At 51.9% G+C, this 14,859-nt stretch overlaps 1 protein-coding gene across 13 annotated transcripts in view; it reads left to right on the top strand.

Annotated features, from left to right (window-relative positions):
* SFXN5 (sideroflexin 5) overlaps window positions 1–14,859 on the top strand; it is a 109,374-nt gene that overhangs the window by 49,777 nt on the left and 44,738 nt on the right. For all 13 annotated transcript variants that reach the window (XM_081833677.1, XM_081833676.1, XM_081833687.1 and 10 more), the window contains 3 exons: window positions 5,242–5,295; window positions 6,125–6,181; window positions 7,556–7,621. In XM_081833677.1, coding sequence (XP_081689803.1) covers window positions 5,242–5,295; window positions 6,125–6,181; window positions 7,556–7,621 — 177 coding nt within the window. The remainder of the gene's footprint in view (window positions 1–5,241; window positions 5,296–6,124; window positions 6,182–7,555; window positions 7,622–14,859) is intronic.

Genomic DNA, 14,859 nt, shown 5'->3' with positions numbered 1-14,859 from the left:
TTTTTTTTTTTTAAGATTTTATTTATTTATTTGAGAGAGAGAATGAGAGACAGAGAGCATGAGAGGGAGGAGGGTCAGAGGGAGAAGCAGACTCCCTGCCGAGCAGGGAGCCCGATGCGGGACTCGATCCCGGGACTCCAGGATCATGACCTGAGCCGAAGGCAGTCGCTTAACCAACTGAGCCACCCAGGCGCCCAAGATTTAATGTTCTTAATAATGAATTAGCAATATTCTTCTAGTACATACAACACAGTGTGGGAGCAACTTGGTGCTGAGTACTTTGGGGGACATCAGAGAGATAAGCCCTGATTCTACCTTCAGGAGCTCGCTATCCTTTGAGTGATGAGGCTTGTGTTCAAAGACAAGATGGGGGCAAGATGATGCTCAATTATGTAATGCAGATTGTAGAGTTCAGAGAAAGGAGAGATCAGCAAAAACTAGAAAAGAGTGAGATAGGAGGAGAGGAACGATACTGACACTTTACACCTAATGAGTACTTGCTGCACGCCAGACACTGGACCAAATTCTTTCCATGCCCTGCCTCCCCGCAAGGCCATCCAGAGAGGTACCAAGGTGGTCGCCATTTAACAGATGAAAAAAAAAAAATGGAGGCACAAAGAGCTCAAGTGACTTGTGCGCGGTCACATGGCTGGTAAATACTAGAACCAGGATTTGGGTGCAGCTCTTCCTGTGACCAGAGCCTGCATGTTAATCACCAGGGCCCATGGCCGGCCACTTGAAGGGAAGTGGGCAGCAAAAGTGGACAGATGTGTGAAGAGGACAGCTGCCAGGGGGTGGGAGCTGCGGAGGGGACCCCAGCCGTGTTATGAACTATAAATGGGAGCAAAGATAGGATGTGCGATTTGGCCAAGGTCCTGCAGCAAGAGAGGGTGGAGGCTGGGCTGGAAATTCTGGCTGTTGGCTCTCCTTCCACTCTCCCTGGTACCAGCCGCTTTCTGGGCTCTCTCCACCCGTCTGCGCGGCCACGCCTGAAGCATTTCCCTCTTGGAAGAGGTGCAATCCACTGGCATTGAAGCCGGGTGGACTGGCTCCCTCTCTCTATCCATCTCTTTCCTCCTTTCCCCTGCCATGTTCTGGAAAGGGCAGCGTGGGGGAATGTGGGCAGGTTGCACCAGAGATATACATCTGAGAACTGAAGGAACATTTATTTTTAATTTCGACTTAAAAAGAAAAAAGGAAGTTATAAAATATCTGCTCTTGCTCCTGGGACTGTGCAGATGGTGCTGCGTGTTGCCTAATAGGGAATGGGGCTGGCATCCATGTGCTCCTGGCCCCAGCAGCCTGACTGTAGGACCTGCAAAGTGGGATCCCTGTTCCCCTTGCCTCAGCCTCAGATGGTTCCCTTGGGCCCCGTTTGGGGGCAGAATGCAGCATGGCTTTCCACTGCCTCTAACCTCACCCTCCCCAGGTTTGCTGATTCTTCAAACCTCCTTTAATGTGACCAGTCTCCCGACTGTTCCTGCTCCCGTGAGCGTGCACTCTTGCCCCCCTCCACGCACATGCGTTCACACGCATGCACATCTCAGCTCCATCCCACCACCTCCTTCGGCAGCCAGAGCACACTGATCTCTCCTTCCTGAGCGCTGGTTTGGGTGTTCGCATTTATCAACTTGACATACCCAAGTACCTGATGAAACCGTCTGGTCATTTCCATGTCCAGGTATTATAATGGATCTTCTCATACATTTTCCTGTTTGGTCTTTGTGTTTATTGTGGTTAGATGCCATATATTCCTCTCTTCCCGTATTCTCCATTGAGAGTACCATGGAACCTGGTGCATAGAAGATGCTTGGAAATGGGCAGGAGTGATAGAGTGTGACTCTTCCTTTGTGCTCAGGTGAATGAGCTGGAAAAGGAACCCCTCAAATCAGAGAGTTGGAGCCCTCAAACCAGGAATCAGGAGACCTTTCTGACTTTCTCTAGCTTGCTGGGAAGCCTCGGGCAAATCACAGAATTTCTCTAAGCCTCAGTTTCCCCATTTGTAAAATATAGAAAGTGATCTTTATTTTGTCTGAGCCCCAGAGTTCTGATAAGGATCATGGGTAAGTGACATAGGGGAAATGCTTAGCAAAATCAATCAATCAATCAATCTCTTTAAGAACACATAAGGAGTCAGAGGCTCTCAGCATGGTTAGAGCAGGAGGCTGGGACAGGAAGCTGGCCAGGTTTGGTCAACAAGGAGAAAAGCTCACAGGTTACAAGGTGTGTGTGTGTGTGTGTGTGTGTGTGTGTGTGTGTTACACAGCCTGGGTACTATTTCAGTTTAGGGCTGTGGTTTGTTCTGGAAGAGACTTGATGTCACATTAAAAAAAATGCCTGCCACCAGAAAATACAAGTGAAGACAAAAATGAGAGAGAAGTTTAGGAAAGGGAAGAAGCTAGGAGCGAAGTTTGGGCACAAAATGCATTCAGTGAGGGTCTGTGCACTGGACAGATGTGATCCGTAGAGATCTGGCCTGAGCTCCTTGACAGTCAGTGCAAAGAGAGACACGGTTAAATGCTCAATGTCTGCAAGACAGATGCAAACCAGATGCTCAGAAGTATAAATTTCTGAGCCCAAGACTAGAAAAATTTCCTCCAGGAGGATTCATAAATGGGACTCTGCGATGGAAGGAGCAATGAGTGTCCTGGACAATGGTTGTCTGGTAAATACAGCGAGTCCCAAGGGGCTGTATCTTATGACACTCCTGATGGCCCAAGCTCAGTGCAGGGGGTGTAAGGGGGATTGAGGAGGAGAGGACAATGTGGTCCATAATATACCCATGCTCTATAAACCAACAGATTAGGGGAATGAATTGCTGAGTTCCCAACAGTGAAGAACAGCTTTTATCTCTCCAGGCTTTGGGAGGCGGTCAGACATGCACAAGTGTACACAGACGTCCACACGTGCATGCACGCGCACACACACACTCGCTGGACCGCATTGTCCACTCCCAATTTCAGGCCTCTGTAGGCTCAGCTTCCTCTCTGTGGTCTGGTTCCTGGTGGCTGGAGCCTGACTAGGATGAGGCCCTGGGTTCCCAGTGATATTTCTCTTCCAGGCTGGGTGAGGAGGGATTCCCTTTACAGGCAATGGGGCAATCTCAATTGACTTCATACCTGCTACTTGGAACCCAAGAATAGAATTTTAAACCAAGGTAGGACCTCCAAGCTCAACCCCTTCACTCTATAGGTAAGAAAGCTAGAGCCTCAAGGGGACTGTATTCTGTTGGAGACACTGTTGGCTGGAGATCACACAGGGATGGGGCTGAGGCTGAGCTCCAAGCTCTCCTGATTCTCACTCCAGTGCCCTAAGCTGTTGCTGCAGAGAAAAATCAGACTGGGATCTCATTTTGAGGAGAAAAATCTCATAAGATAATTCCTCATTGGAGCTATGGAATGGCTTTGCATTACATAATTTTATTCAAACTGATACGGGCCAATAAATATAAATGTGTGTGTGTGTTTGCTGTCTTAAAACATTTTAATGTTTAAAACATGATTTACAAATGCTGCTGAGGATGTCTAGAATTTGATTTACTGCATAGTATTGAATGTTTATACTTACTCCTTACAGAAATTCTTGCCAAAGAGCCATTTTATCTACAGGAATAATAAATAAGTCAATATGTGGATGGTTGTGCACATTTTTCCCATATGCAGTGGTATTTGGTAGACATTATTTTGCACACAAGCATTCAAAAGAGACACATGGATCCCTGAAGTCCAAAGTTTGCCCAGTTGTCAAGATGAGACAATTAATCTTGACTTAAACCAAAAAAGCAAAGTCAGCAAGTCTAGCTCTTAGGTGATATTCGGGCTTTGGGAATAATGACTCCACACCTAGCTAACGGTACTCAAAATGATTTTTATCTGGGATGCCTGGGTGTCTCAGCTGGTTAAGCGTCGGCTTTCCACCCAGGTCATGATCCCAGAGCCCTGGGATCAAGTCCCACATCGGGCTCCTTGCTCAGTGGGGAGCCTGCTTCTCCCTCTGCCTCTGCCGCTCCCCACTGCTTGTGCTCGCTCTCTCACTCTCTCTGTCTCTCTGACAAATAAATAAAATCTTTTTAAAAAATAATTTTTATCATCGTATTTTATTTTACTTTTTATAAAGGTTTTATTTATTTATTTGAGAGAGAGAGCATGAGCTGGGGGAGGGGCAGAAGGAGAAACAGACTCCCCACTGATCAGGGAGCCCGCAGCAGGAGCTCCATCCCAGGACCCCAAGGTCGTGACCTGAGCCGAAGGCAGCCGCTTCACTGACTGAGCCACCCAGGCATCCTTATCATCATATATATATATATTCTTAAAGATTTTATTTATTTGACAGAGAGAGAGATAGCAAGAGCAGGAACACAAGCAAGGGGAGTGGGAGAAGGAGAAGCAGGCTTCCCGCGGAGTAGGGAGCCCGATGCGGGGCTTGATCCCAGGACCCTGGGATCATGACCTGAGCCGAAGGCAGATGCTTAACGACTGAGCTGCCCAGGCACCCCCCTATCATCATATTTTATTTTTAAAAAATTTTTAAAATATTTTTATTTATTTATTTGACAGAGACACAACGAGAGAGGGGAACACAAGCAGGGGGAGCGGGAGAGGGAGAAGCAGGCTTCCCGCGGAGCAGAGAGCCCGATGCGGGGCTTGATCCCAGGACCCTGGGATCATGACCTGAGCTGAAGGCAGGCGCTTAATGACTGAGCCATCCAGACGCCCCCTATCATCATATTTTAATCCTCACAAAAATCCTATGGGGTGGCCAGGATATGAAAGAGCCGGGTTAGCTGAGGGGAAGTAAAGATGTTCCTTTGGTTTGCTTCTTTATTTGTATTGTCCCCCGCCCCCAGTTATGGAAATAATACATGTCCAATGTTTAAAAGAATATAGGCATATTCGAGAAGACTGTGAGAAAGTACTGTGTCACCCGACCTCCAGAGACATCTACACGCTGGGCTGTAGGTTTTTGCATGGAGATATGTACATGCCTGTGTTTGTGTATATGGTTATACATACGATGTGATTTCTTTACAAAAGTGGGATTGTGCTGTGATAGAATTCCGCAGCCTGGTTCACGTGCAGCTGGCACCATCCCACTGTGGCCAGCAGTTTATGTGTATACATCATCCACCTCAGTTTGTACAGATCTAGTTTACTTTGGTTCGTGGCTGTGTCATTTTTCTTGGCAAACGTGTAGGATGTTTCCTTTGCTTTATCCAGGCTTTCCTCTCTTTCTCTCTCGCAGGTAGTTGGTCTTCTCTTGCCCAACCAGACACTGGCATCCACTGTCTTCTGGCAGGTAACAGTCCCTGGCAACAGAGGGCTCCCGAAGGAAGGACCCAACAAGTGCTCGTTAGAACTCCCTGTCCCAGTGTCTCCCCTCCAGGCCCCTCAGGGAAAGTCACCCCACTTCCCGCCCCTCCCTGGCCCTGTAGCGGCTGGGGGAAGCCCGGGACTTCGGATTCTGCTGAGCAGGTCCCAGCAGCCCACACCTAGGCCATTTTATGTGACTCTCATTTTTGCACAAGGGGATGAGGGCTTGTTTGTGGCTCCCTCCTGCTCCTTGGCTGTTTGTCCCAAGGCCTGTGACCTCGAGGCCCTCAGTCTTGTTTCGATATAAGCCTCACTCAGGTCTGCGGGGAAGGTAAATCCATCACCAACCCCCAAGGTAGTGAGTGTTTGGTGCAAGACACTGGGCTGGGATATTTTTGAAAGAAGTTCAGGGCTGTTAGTAATTCCAGGGGCTAAATGTCCACTTTCTATCCAATAAGTAATATAACAAGGATGGTGTCAAAGGCAGTGAGGCCCGTTTGGGGCCGTGAGCGCCATGATTCCGGGAAAGGGGACGGTCCCCAGGTTGGGAAGAACTGCCCGCAGGGGCAGGACCCCTATCTTGGTTTGCCAGCAACGGAGGGGTTTCCCGGGGTTTCCATGCTGCCGCTGGCTTAATGCCGGGCAAACGGGAACAGCTGGTCCTGCTGACCTGTGGGATGGACAGAACCACCTGTGAGCTGGAGACAGCATCCCGTGTCTTTCTGGAGGCTGTGGCCACCTGTGGTCCAGGCCCGGCGTCCACCCCTTCCCTGACGTCTCTTCCCTCCCACCTCCCCACCCCCGTTGCCTTTCAGTGGCTGAACCAGAGCCATAACGCCTGTGTCAACTATGCAAACCGCAACGCTACCAAGGTGAGCGCCGCAGACCACCGTACAGTGGCAGGGAGCGGGCCGGGGGGACCCTCATCCTCCCTCCAGTGTGGCGTGCCACCATGGGGGGCTGCTTCCTCTGAGTTAAGCCTTGTGCTCCTCTAAGCACCTGATTTAAACTGCCAACCCTTCTAGAAGGGCCCCGCCAGGGAGGGGCTGTTCACATGAAGTGAAGAAGGCCCATAAAATGGAAATAGAATGGAGGCGGTGAGAGGGAGGAGCTCTGTTGGCTTCAGCATCCTCCTTGGGCAGCTCTTATCCCCAGATCTTGGATTAGGATGGCATCAGCCACATGGGGACCAAATTCCCCTAAAGCTTCCTCCAAGCTTGCCTGGAAGCTGTCTTGGTGCCCCCAGAGGGTCGGCTGTAGAGCTGAGGGCTGCTCTTGAGGGGTGAGGGGTCTGAGGGGACCGGCCCGTCCTCCCCCCAAGTCCCCTGTGCTCCTGGGGCAAGCTCTCGGTGGAGGCCCTGTTGCCCTTCCCTCTTCTAGGAAGGAGCTGGGCCCCTGCTTCACTGGCAAGGCTGTCTGTCCTGCCCTTCTGTCTCAAGGCAGGGAGAGGGGAGAAGGAGTCCAGGTCCCCTTGTGGGGCTGTCGTTTGGGGAGGGGAAGGTGTGGGCATTCTCTAACCCTGGAGCAGAGAGGGGAGAGCTAGGGGCTGGCCTGGGTGGTAGAAACTTCCCGGCCTGAAACTCTGAGGACGCCCCCCTTCCATCCGCATCTCACGCATGTGACCCACATGTGTATACCCCTGCTTGGATGGCTCCCGTTTGCCTTAAACCAACATCTCCAAAACTGCCGTCAGAGCACAGTTAAAGGCAAGTTCCTCAGCTCCTTCTCAATGTGATCCGTTGCAACCTGGGTTGCATGTCTGTAGAAACGTTGAGCAACTGTCATCTGTTGGCCTGGCAGCCCGGTTGCCGCCTGGGTTGACAAGGCGCGGGAGAGCCAGCCAGGTGTAGCCAGCCATTTCCACCTGCACGGTCCTCCAGGTACCAGCAGCCCACGTCCAGCATTCGGTCCTCCTCCCCTGGTTCTGCTTGCCCCAGCCATGAATGACCCATTTTGGCCCTTGCCGTTGTCTACCTCCAGCCAGCAGGGTCTGCCAGTGAGCTCTTGAGAACAGGGCGAAAGTGCAGCGGGCCCGTTGGCTTCTCCCGGGACATTGCTGCCCTGTATTTCCATGTCTGGAGCTGTGCTGAGGGAGGCCCGGATCCCTTCGGCTTCCAGAGGGACCTTTGCCTTCTCACCTGGTGGTGGGCGGGAACGTCTCTTGCAGGCTGGGGCTGTTGGCAAGGGCGGGGTATGGCAGCTTTGGGCACCCAGTGGGCCTGGAACTCTCTTTCTCTGCCTTCCAGCCTTCTCCTGCGTCCAAGTTCATCCAGGGCTACCTGGGAGCTGTCATCAGTGCCGTCTCCATCGCCGTGAGTAACTCTGTCCCCACTTTTTTGTCCTGCTGCCCTGCGGCTGCCCCCTCTCCTCAGCAGCTCCGGCCAGACCTGTCTGAGGTCAGGGCCAGGCGAGGGTGTGGGAGACAGAGGGTCGTGTGGGTGGGCTGCCAGGGCAGGCTTTCTAGGCAGAGAAGATTCTGGTGACACTTTAATCGGCATGAACTTGAATAGAGAGAGTGCTGCAGATTTTGGAGAGCAGGTGGGGAGGTGAGGTGGTGCCCATGGGTGACGCAAAGGGCTGCATACTTCCGCTAAGGGCAGGGGTCTGTTGCTAGAGGGGTCCATGTTTACCCAGCACCGTCCCCAGAGGAGCTGCTCGTCACTCTTGGTAATATGGCTGATGCAGGAAGTGAGGGGCTCAGGAACAGTTGTAAAGCTGGGCCACATGCTGGCTCCCCTTTGCTCTCTGCCTGAGCTCCCAGGACACTGTTGTCCCCTCTCGGAGGCCTTGGTCAAGTGGTCACATGTCCACTTCCTCCCGGAGGCCTATAAGCTCCTCAAGATGGGGGCGATAGGTTCATTTGAATCCCACAGGACTTTGAGAATAGAGCAGCTATGAAGTAGGCTAGGTTTGTAAACTGACTATGTGAGCATAAGGCTGGATCCCAGATGAGGGCTGAGTGCAGGTGATGCAACGAGGGCCCTGGGCCAGAACCAGAGTGGAAGCTACACTCATCCCACTCTTGAACCCACTTTGCCCCTCCATCTGTACTGTCTAGATCCTGGCCGGGTGGTCTCCTATAGCTGACTCCAGAGGGTAAAAGTCACTTCACAACTTTGTTATTTTATTCATCACACAATAAATACACACAGTTGGTAAGAAAACACTTAGAAAATGCAAATTTAAAAATTCACATATAATGAAAGAATTCACATATAATAATCTTTTTGTAAATCCCACTTTCCTCATCTTTCTCATGTCATTAAGTATAATAATTGTTCACAACTATGTTCTAAACCTCTGTACCATACACCATCATTGATTTCACTGTTCTGGGAAAGCAGGGATTTGGGATTGTTTTGAGATGGCTTCATTTACTCTGCTCCCATGTAGACCACATCCTCTCCAAATGCCCTGTTGGCGAGTGATCCCCGTTCGTGCCCAAGATCGAGCTCCCTCCCCGAATCCTTGTCTTACCCCAAGCAAGAAGCCCGACATTGCCAAATCTATTCAGATGACTTGCCAAGAGACCGCAAACCCCACCCTAGTGGTCCTCAACCCAGCAGAGACTTCATTTGGGGTCATACAAATTGGCAGTCCCTGATTCTGGGGGGCTACTGGCAGAGGTCAGGGCTCTTGTGAGAGAGGGAAAGGGGCTCTGTTGTCTCCTCCTTGCTCTTCATGACAAGAGGAGCTGATGGCCCTACCTAGTTCAGCAGCTTGAAAATCCCATTTTCCTTCTTGGAGATGAAGGGTGAGGTGGGGCAGAGCTGAGGGGAGGAAGCCCCGTCAGGAATAATACTGAGCAGCCCCGACTGGGAGGGGCTTGAGTGAAGGGGACCACTGTCCTGGTGGGACGTCCTCCTCCTGCAGGCATGGCGCTCCAGGCTCTCTGCGTCCCCAGTCCTCACTGTCCCACGCAAGGGGCCCTTGGTCATTCCATCCCTACCACTTCCTAGGATCAGAGCTAGCCCAGATTGTGGGGTGGGGGCTCTGATGCGCAAGCTGCAGTTACTGGGGACCCTCCAGGCCCTCAGAGCCAGGGTCTTACCCTCAAGGACTGGGGGCCTCACGCTGGGCTGTCACAGCCCTCAGGGACTGTGCCTGTGCTGGGGACACTCTCCTTCCAACTCCCTGCCTAGCTGCCGGGCGCTCAGAGGCTTTTCCTGACCACACCAGCCCAAACTGTCCCCCACCCCCAAGTCCTAGAAACTTCTGTCCTTCCCACACACTCAGTTACACCCTGTGTCCTGTCCTGTCATTGTTCCACTGGATTACAAGTTAACCAGGGACAGGCCCTGTGTCTTCTCCCCCACAGAGGGGGCGCAAGCACTGCTCCATAAATACTTGTTAATTAGGTTGCTGATTGATTGCCGGCCTCAGGAGGCCCCTCTCCGCCTCGATCCTCGGGCTCAGCGGTGGCGGCGTCCCTCTGCCTGACGTCTTCACACAGTGAGGGTCTAACTCCGGCAGATGGAACAGAGTTTCTGACTTGGAAAATCTGCAGCTTGCTTGCTTTTCTTTTGTGTGTGTAAATCACAAAACCTCCAAAGAAAGAGGCTTTATTTTATTTTCCTTTCCCTTGTTCTCTGGAACCCCGGGCCCGCGGCCTCATTAACTGATCTCTGCTTCAATTAGTGACAAATCCCCTCCCAGGGAGAACCTGTTAGGAAGAGATGACCTGCAAACAAGTGTCACAGCCCCAGTGGTTGGCCCAGCTCTGGCATTAATTAAAACGAGTCCCTACAAGCAGGCGGCCTGGATGGGGCGGGGGGCTGACAGGCTGAGGGCAAATGTCAGTGACTGGGGACAAGCTGGAGTGGAGGCCAGGCCCTGAGAGGCCAGCCTCCTCCCTGGACCTTTCCTCTCCCTCAGAAGAGCCAGAGCCCTGACCTTGGCCAGCCACCCCCAGAATCAAGGACCCCCAGTTTGCCTGGCCCCCTGAATGAAGTCTCACGGTGGCCCGGGACCCCCAGTGCAGGGGTAGCAGCCTTTTGGTGAACTCTCTAAATAGATTTGGCAATGTCTGGCTTCTTGCTCAAGAATAAAAAAGAAATTTTGTCTTAAGTTATTTTTGAAATCTAACAGTTTGCTGTCTTTTAACAAAGGAAGCCTCTGTCAGTCCTCAGTGTATTTGAGTTTGGGGGTTCATGTTGAGCACTTCTGTGGTCAGCCTCCCCAGGCCCTGGCTACCCAAGCGTGAGACCCATGCCCTCCCTTCAGGGGTGTGTTTGTGCCAGGCATTTGGCAGGTGCTGGGGGGGGGGGGCGGTCACACAGATTGGTGTGCCCTTCAAGATGCAGAGAGGAAAAGCTGAGGATTCTCTGTGGTAGAACCAGAATCATGATGAAGGTGACCCTTGGGTGTGGTGGGAACTAGGGAAGGGGCCCCTCAGTCACACAGGGCCAGCTCTTCCAGGATAGAGCAGAGAGAGCTGAAGGCAGGGTTGTGGGATCCAGGTAGAGGGCACAGCACGTGGAGAGGCACGCAAGAGAATGTGACAGACTCCAGAGTGGTGGGGAGATGAGTGCAGCCACCGTGGGACGAGTGATGAGGATGAAGTGATGGGGAACTGGGGAGGAGCAGGGCCGCTCGTGAAGCACTCACAGGGCCTACCCAGGAGTTAGTGGGCCACGCCAGCCACCTTGTCTCGACTCAGGGAGCGGGGGCGTCGCAGGGGGTGCAGGCAGAGTGGGCTGGAGGAGAAGTCGTGGTGGGGTGGCAGGCCTAGCAGATGACCTCCCTCATGGACACCAGGTCCTGGATGAGAATGGACCTGTGGCTGTAGAGAAGGGCGCAGGGCTAAAGTCCTACATGCTGCTCAGGAGCTGGTTGGTGGATCCAGAGAATGAGAGACACTTTATGCCTGGTCCTCAAACCCCTCACGTGCAGCCAGGTCGTAGGTGGCTGAGGTCTTTCCCCGTTGGGGCATTGCTGATCTCCATTCCCAAAGGCTCTGGGCCCTGAGGGGTCCTTTCTGTACAGGATACAGTGATTGTCTGTTAACCTTTACTAGATACTGGAGTACAAGGAGGTGTCCCAGGGGGGTCCCTGGGCTGAACCCCTCTCCTTCCCAGTTCTCATTGCCCCTGGACTGCTCCAAGTCCCAGTATTAAAGTAGCAAATAATCCCAATGATCACAATGGCTGACACTTCTGGAGTGTCTTCAGGTGCCGGGTGCTGCTCCGTGCTCCTCGTGATTTTACAGCTGAGGAAGCGGAAGCATAGAGGTGAAATCCCAGAACTGGGATTCAAACACAGGCTTGATCACATGCTATTCTAATACAAAGACCCCTTTTGCTTCCTGCTCCCACTGTGGCCTGAGGAGGAGGGAAAAGCCAAACAGTGTTCTTGGCTTCCAGTTTAGAGGAACTGTTACCATGCCTCCTGGCAGTTAAGTCCGCCCCCGGGTACCCTGAGAACAGCGGGGAAAGGAAACTTTTGAGAGGCTCTTTAGGTGTAATGGGGTTAGAGCCTCTATCCAACTTCATACTTGGTTTCTGCACCTGTGTTTTCTGGCCAAGGTTGAGTCAGCAGCGTATATTTATCCCTGGTCTGGAGCATGCCCCGCCTCCTGCAAGACCATGTCTGGCTGGTTCTGTGGTCAAGGGTGGTTCTCTGGTACCTCAGGGTGTTCTCTGTGATCCATGGTGTACCTCAGAGTGTTCCCTATGATCTAAGGTGTACCTCAGAGTGTTCTCTATGGTTGAGGGTGTACCTCAGGGTGTTCTCTCTAGTTGAGGGTGTACCTCAGGGTGTTCTCTGTGTTCAAGGGTATACCTCAGGGTGTTCTTTGTGATCAAGGGTGTTCCTCAGAGTGTTCTCTATGGTTGAGGGTGTACCTCAGGGTGTTCTCTGTGTTCAAGGGTATACCTCGGGGTGTTCTTTGTGATCAAGGGTGTTCCTCAGAGTGTTCTCTGTGGTCAAGGGTATACCTCAGGGTGTTCTCTGTGGTTGAGGGTGTACCTCAGAGTATACCCTGTGACCCAAGGTATACCTCAGAGTGTTCTCTGTGGTTGAAGGTGTACCTTGAGTGTTCTCTGTGATCTAAGGTGTACCTCAGGGTGTTCTCTGTTATCCAAGGTGTACCTCAGGGTGTTCTCTGTGGTTGAGGGTGTACCTCAGGGTGTTCTCTGTGATCCAGGGTGTACCTCAGGGTGTTTTCTGTGTTCAAGGGTATACCTCAAGGTGTTCTTTGTGATCAAGGGTGTTCCTCAGAGTGTTCTCTGTGGTCAAGGGTATACCTCAGAGTGTTCTCTGTGGTTGAAGGTATACCTTGAGTGTTCTCTGTGATCTAAGGTGTACCTCAGGGTGTTCTCTGTTATCCAAGGTGTACCTCAGGGTGTTCTCTGTGGTTGAGGGTGTACCTCAGAGTATACCCTGTGACCCAAGGTATACCTCAGAGTGTTCTCTGTGGTTGAAGGTGTACCTTGAGTGTTCTCTGTGATCTAGGGTGTACCTCATGGTGTTCTCTATTATCCAAGGTGTATCTCAATAGTGTTCTCCATGGTTGAGGGTGTACCTTGAGTGTTTCCTGTGATCCAAGGTGTACTTCAGAGTGCTCTCTGTGATCCAGGGTGTACTTCGGCCCTGCTGTCCTTCTCTGGGCCTAATGGAGGTAGGAGCCATTAGCCTGAGAATCTCAGGCCAAACTGTTGTCTCACTGCTTTCACTATGATTGGCTTTCGGGTTGGAGGGCCCATTGCATGGACCCTGTAGCAGAATCTGAAGTTTTCCAGAAGCCTGCAGATGGTGATATTGGCAGTGGTGAGTCTGACATGAATATCGGTTCTACATCTATTCTGGGGAGGACAAGTTGTCCCCTCCTACATGTAAGGAGTCTGATGTAACTGGTTTTCTAGCAGGTGGCCAGCAGGTCCCTGCAGGACATGGTTCAGGGGTCAGAATTGGTCACTGTTGCTAGCCAACAGGACACTCAACTGAAGCTGAAGCTGATTGGCATTTTAGCCTGTGTATGACTCTGTCCCAGCCACCTTGGCCCTTTGCCTGTGGAGGACAAGTGACCTCCACAGAGGGTCATGGGGTCCACTTGATTACAAAGAGTTTAATCTACAACTGGCGCCATCTGCTGGGCATTTTGGGCACCTCAACGATTCTTCGAACTGCCCCAGCCCTTGCCCCACCAAGGCTCACACAAATTCCTAACCATCTGCTTACATTATTATCCACCACCCAAGAGTAGCTCTGATTTCTGAACCTCATGCCATCTCTCCTTTCAGGCATGTCCTCTTCCCCATTGTTCTCCAGGGCCCCTCGGATCCCCTCATTACAGGTGCTAGTGGAGTCCACAACTGGCTACAGACTCCCTGGTATTTCATGCTTCGGAAGTTCTACTGAGCCTTCTTATCTGGCTGTACCTCCCACTTACCCTTCAGGACTCAGTCAGGCTTGCCCTTTCTCGGAACCCTTCACAGCCTTGGGACCACCCCCTCAAGGCAGAGGGATGTGCCATGCGCTCAGGTGGAGTTAGACCTGTGTGTGCAGCGTCTAGCCCCACAGAGCTGTGTTTGCCAAGGTGGACAGCAGGGAGTGCACAAGACAGATCTCCTTTGTGGCTCTTTTTCTCCTGCCTCAGAAATCATTCACTTGACTTATTCTAGAATATGTATTAAGCACCGACTCATTTCCCCAGGCACCAGGAATTCAGTGAGGAGTAAGAGAGACACGGGCCCTGCGCCCAGCACTTAGGGCCTACTGGGAGGGATGGATATTTAGTAAAGAGGCCACAGGTAAAAATATTTCTGCGCTATTCAGTTTTTTTAAATAATATACACGTATTACTTTGATTCCCAACATTTTGAGGAGGTAAATAAATATATACTTCAAGACTGTGATAGAGACAGGGAAGGAAGAGATCTGGGTTCTGTGAGAAACTGTGAAAAGGGAGCCCCGAGTGAAGAGGAGGCCTCTCTGACATTTAAACTGAAAAGTGAGGAGGCCAAGGGGGGCACTGCTTGAAGGCCCTGGGAGGAGAGGTGATGGGGGGAGGGAGAGAGGAAGGGAGGGAAGGAGAGAGAGAATTGGCTCATGGGAGGAGTGGGGCCAGGCGAGGTGGCTGGAGCCTTGCAGGCAGGGCCCTGCAGATCTCTAAGTGCAGTGAGAAGCCCCTGAAAGGCTAAAGCAAACTGATATCCATCTTTAGAAGATCGTTCTGGCTGCTGTGTAGAGAGTGGACTGGAGGGAGCAAGAGCAGAATCGGGGAGCCAAGTTAGGAAGTGGGCAGTTCTCCAGGGAGAAGAGATGGGTGTGCTTAAAGGTAAGCGGCCGGAGAAGAGAGAAGTCGTCACATTCAGAATACCTGGGAGACAGGACAGGTAGCTCTGCACGCTGGGCTGCAGGTGGGGAGGGAGAGGATCCTGTTCAGGAAGACTCCTGGGTTTCGGGCATGAGGAGCTCCTGACAGTGGGAGAGGACAGGCGGTGGGTGAGGAAGAGCAAGGCAACCTTGATTTGGGGCGTGTGAGGGTGGAGTGCCTGAAACCCCTCCAGATAAAGGCATCCTGCAGGGGTTTGCGTATGGGCTGAAGTTG

The sequence above is a fragment of the Leptonychotes weddellii genome, chromosome 10, assembly GCF_054177405.1.
Source record: "Leptonychotes weddellii isolate Sample4059 chromosome 10, ASM5417740v2, whole genome shotgun sequence".
NCBI lineage: Eukaryota > Metazoa > Chordata > Mammalia > Carnivora > Phocidae > Leptonychotes > Leptonychotes weddellii.
Note: the sequence above shows the minus strand (reverse complement) of the source record. Positions and strands in the feature narration are given on the sequence as shown.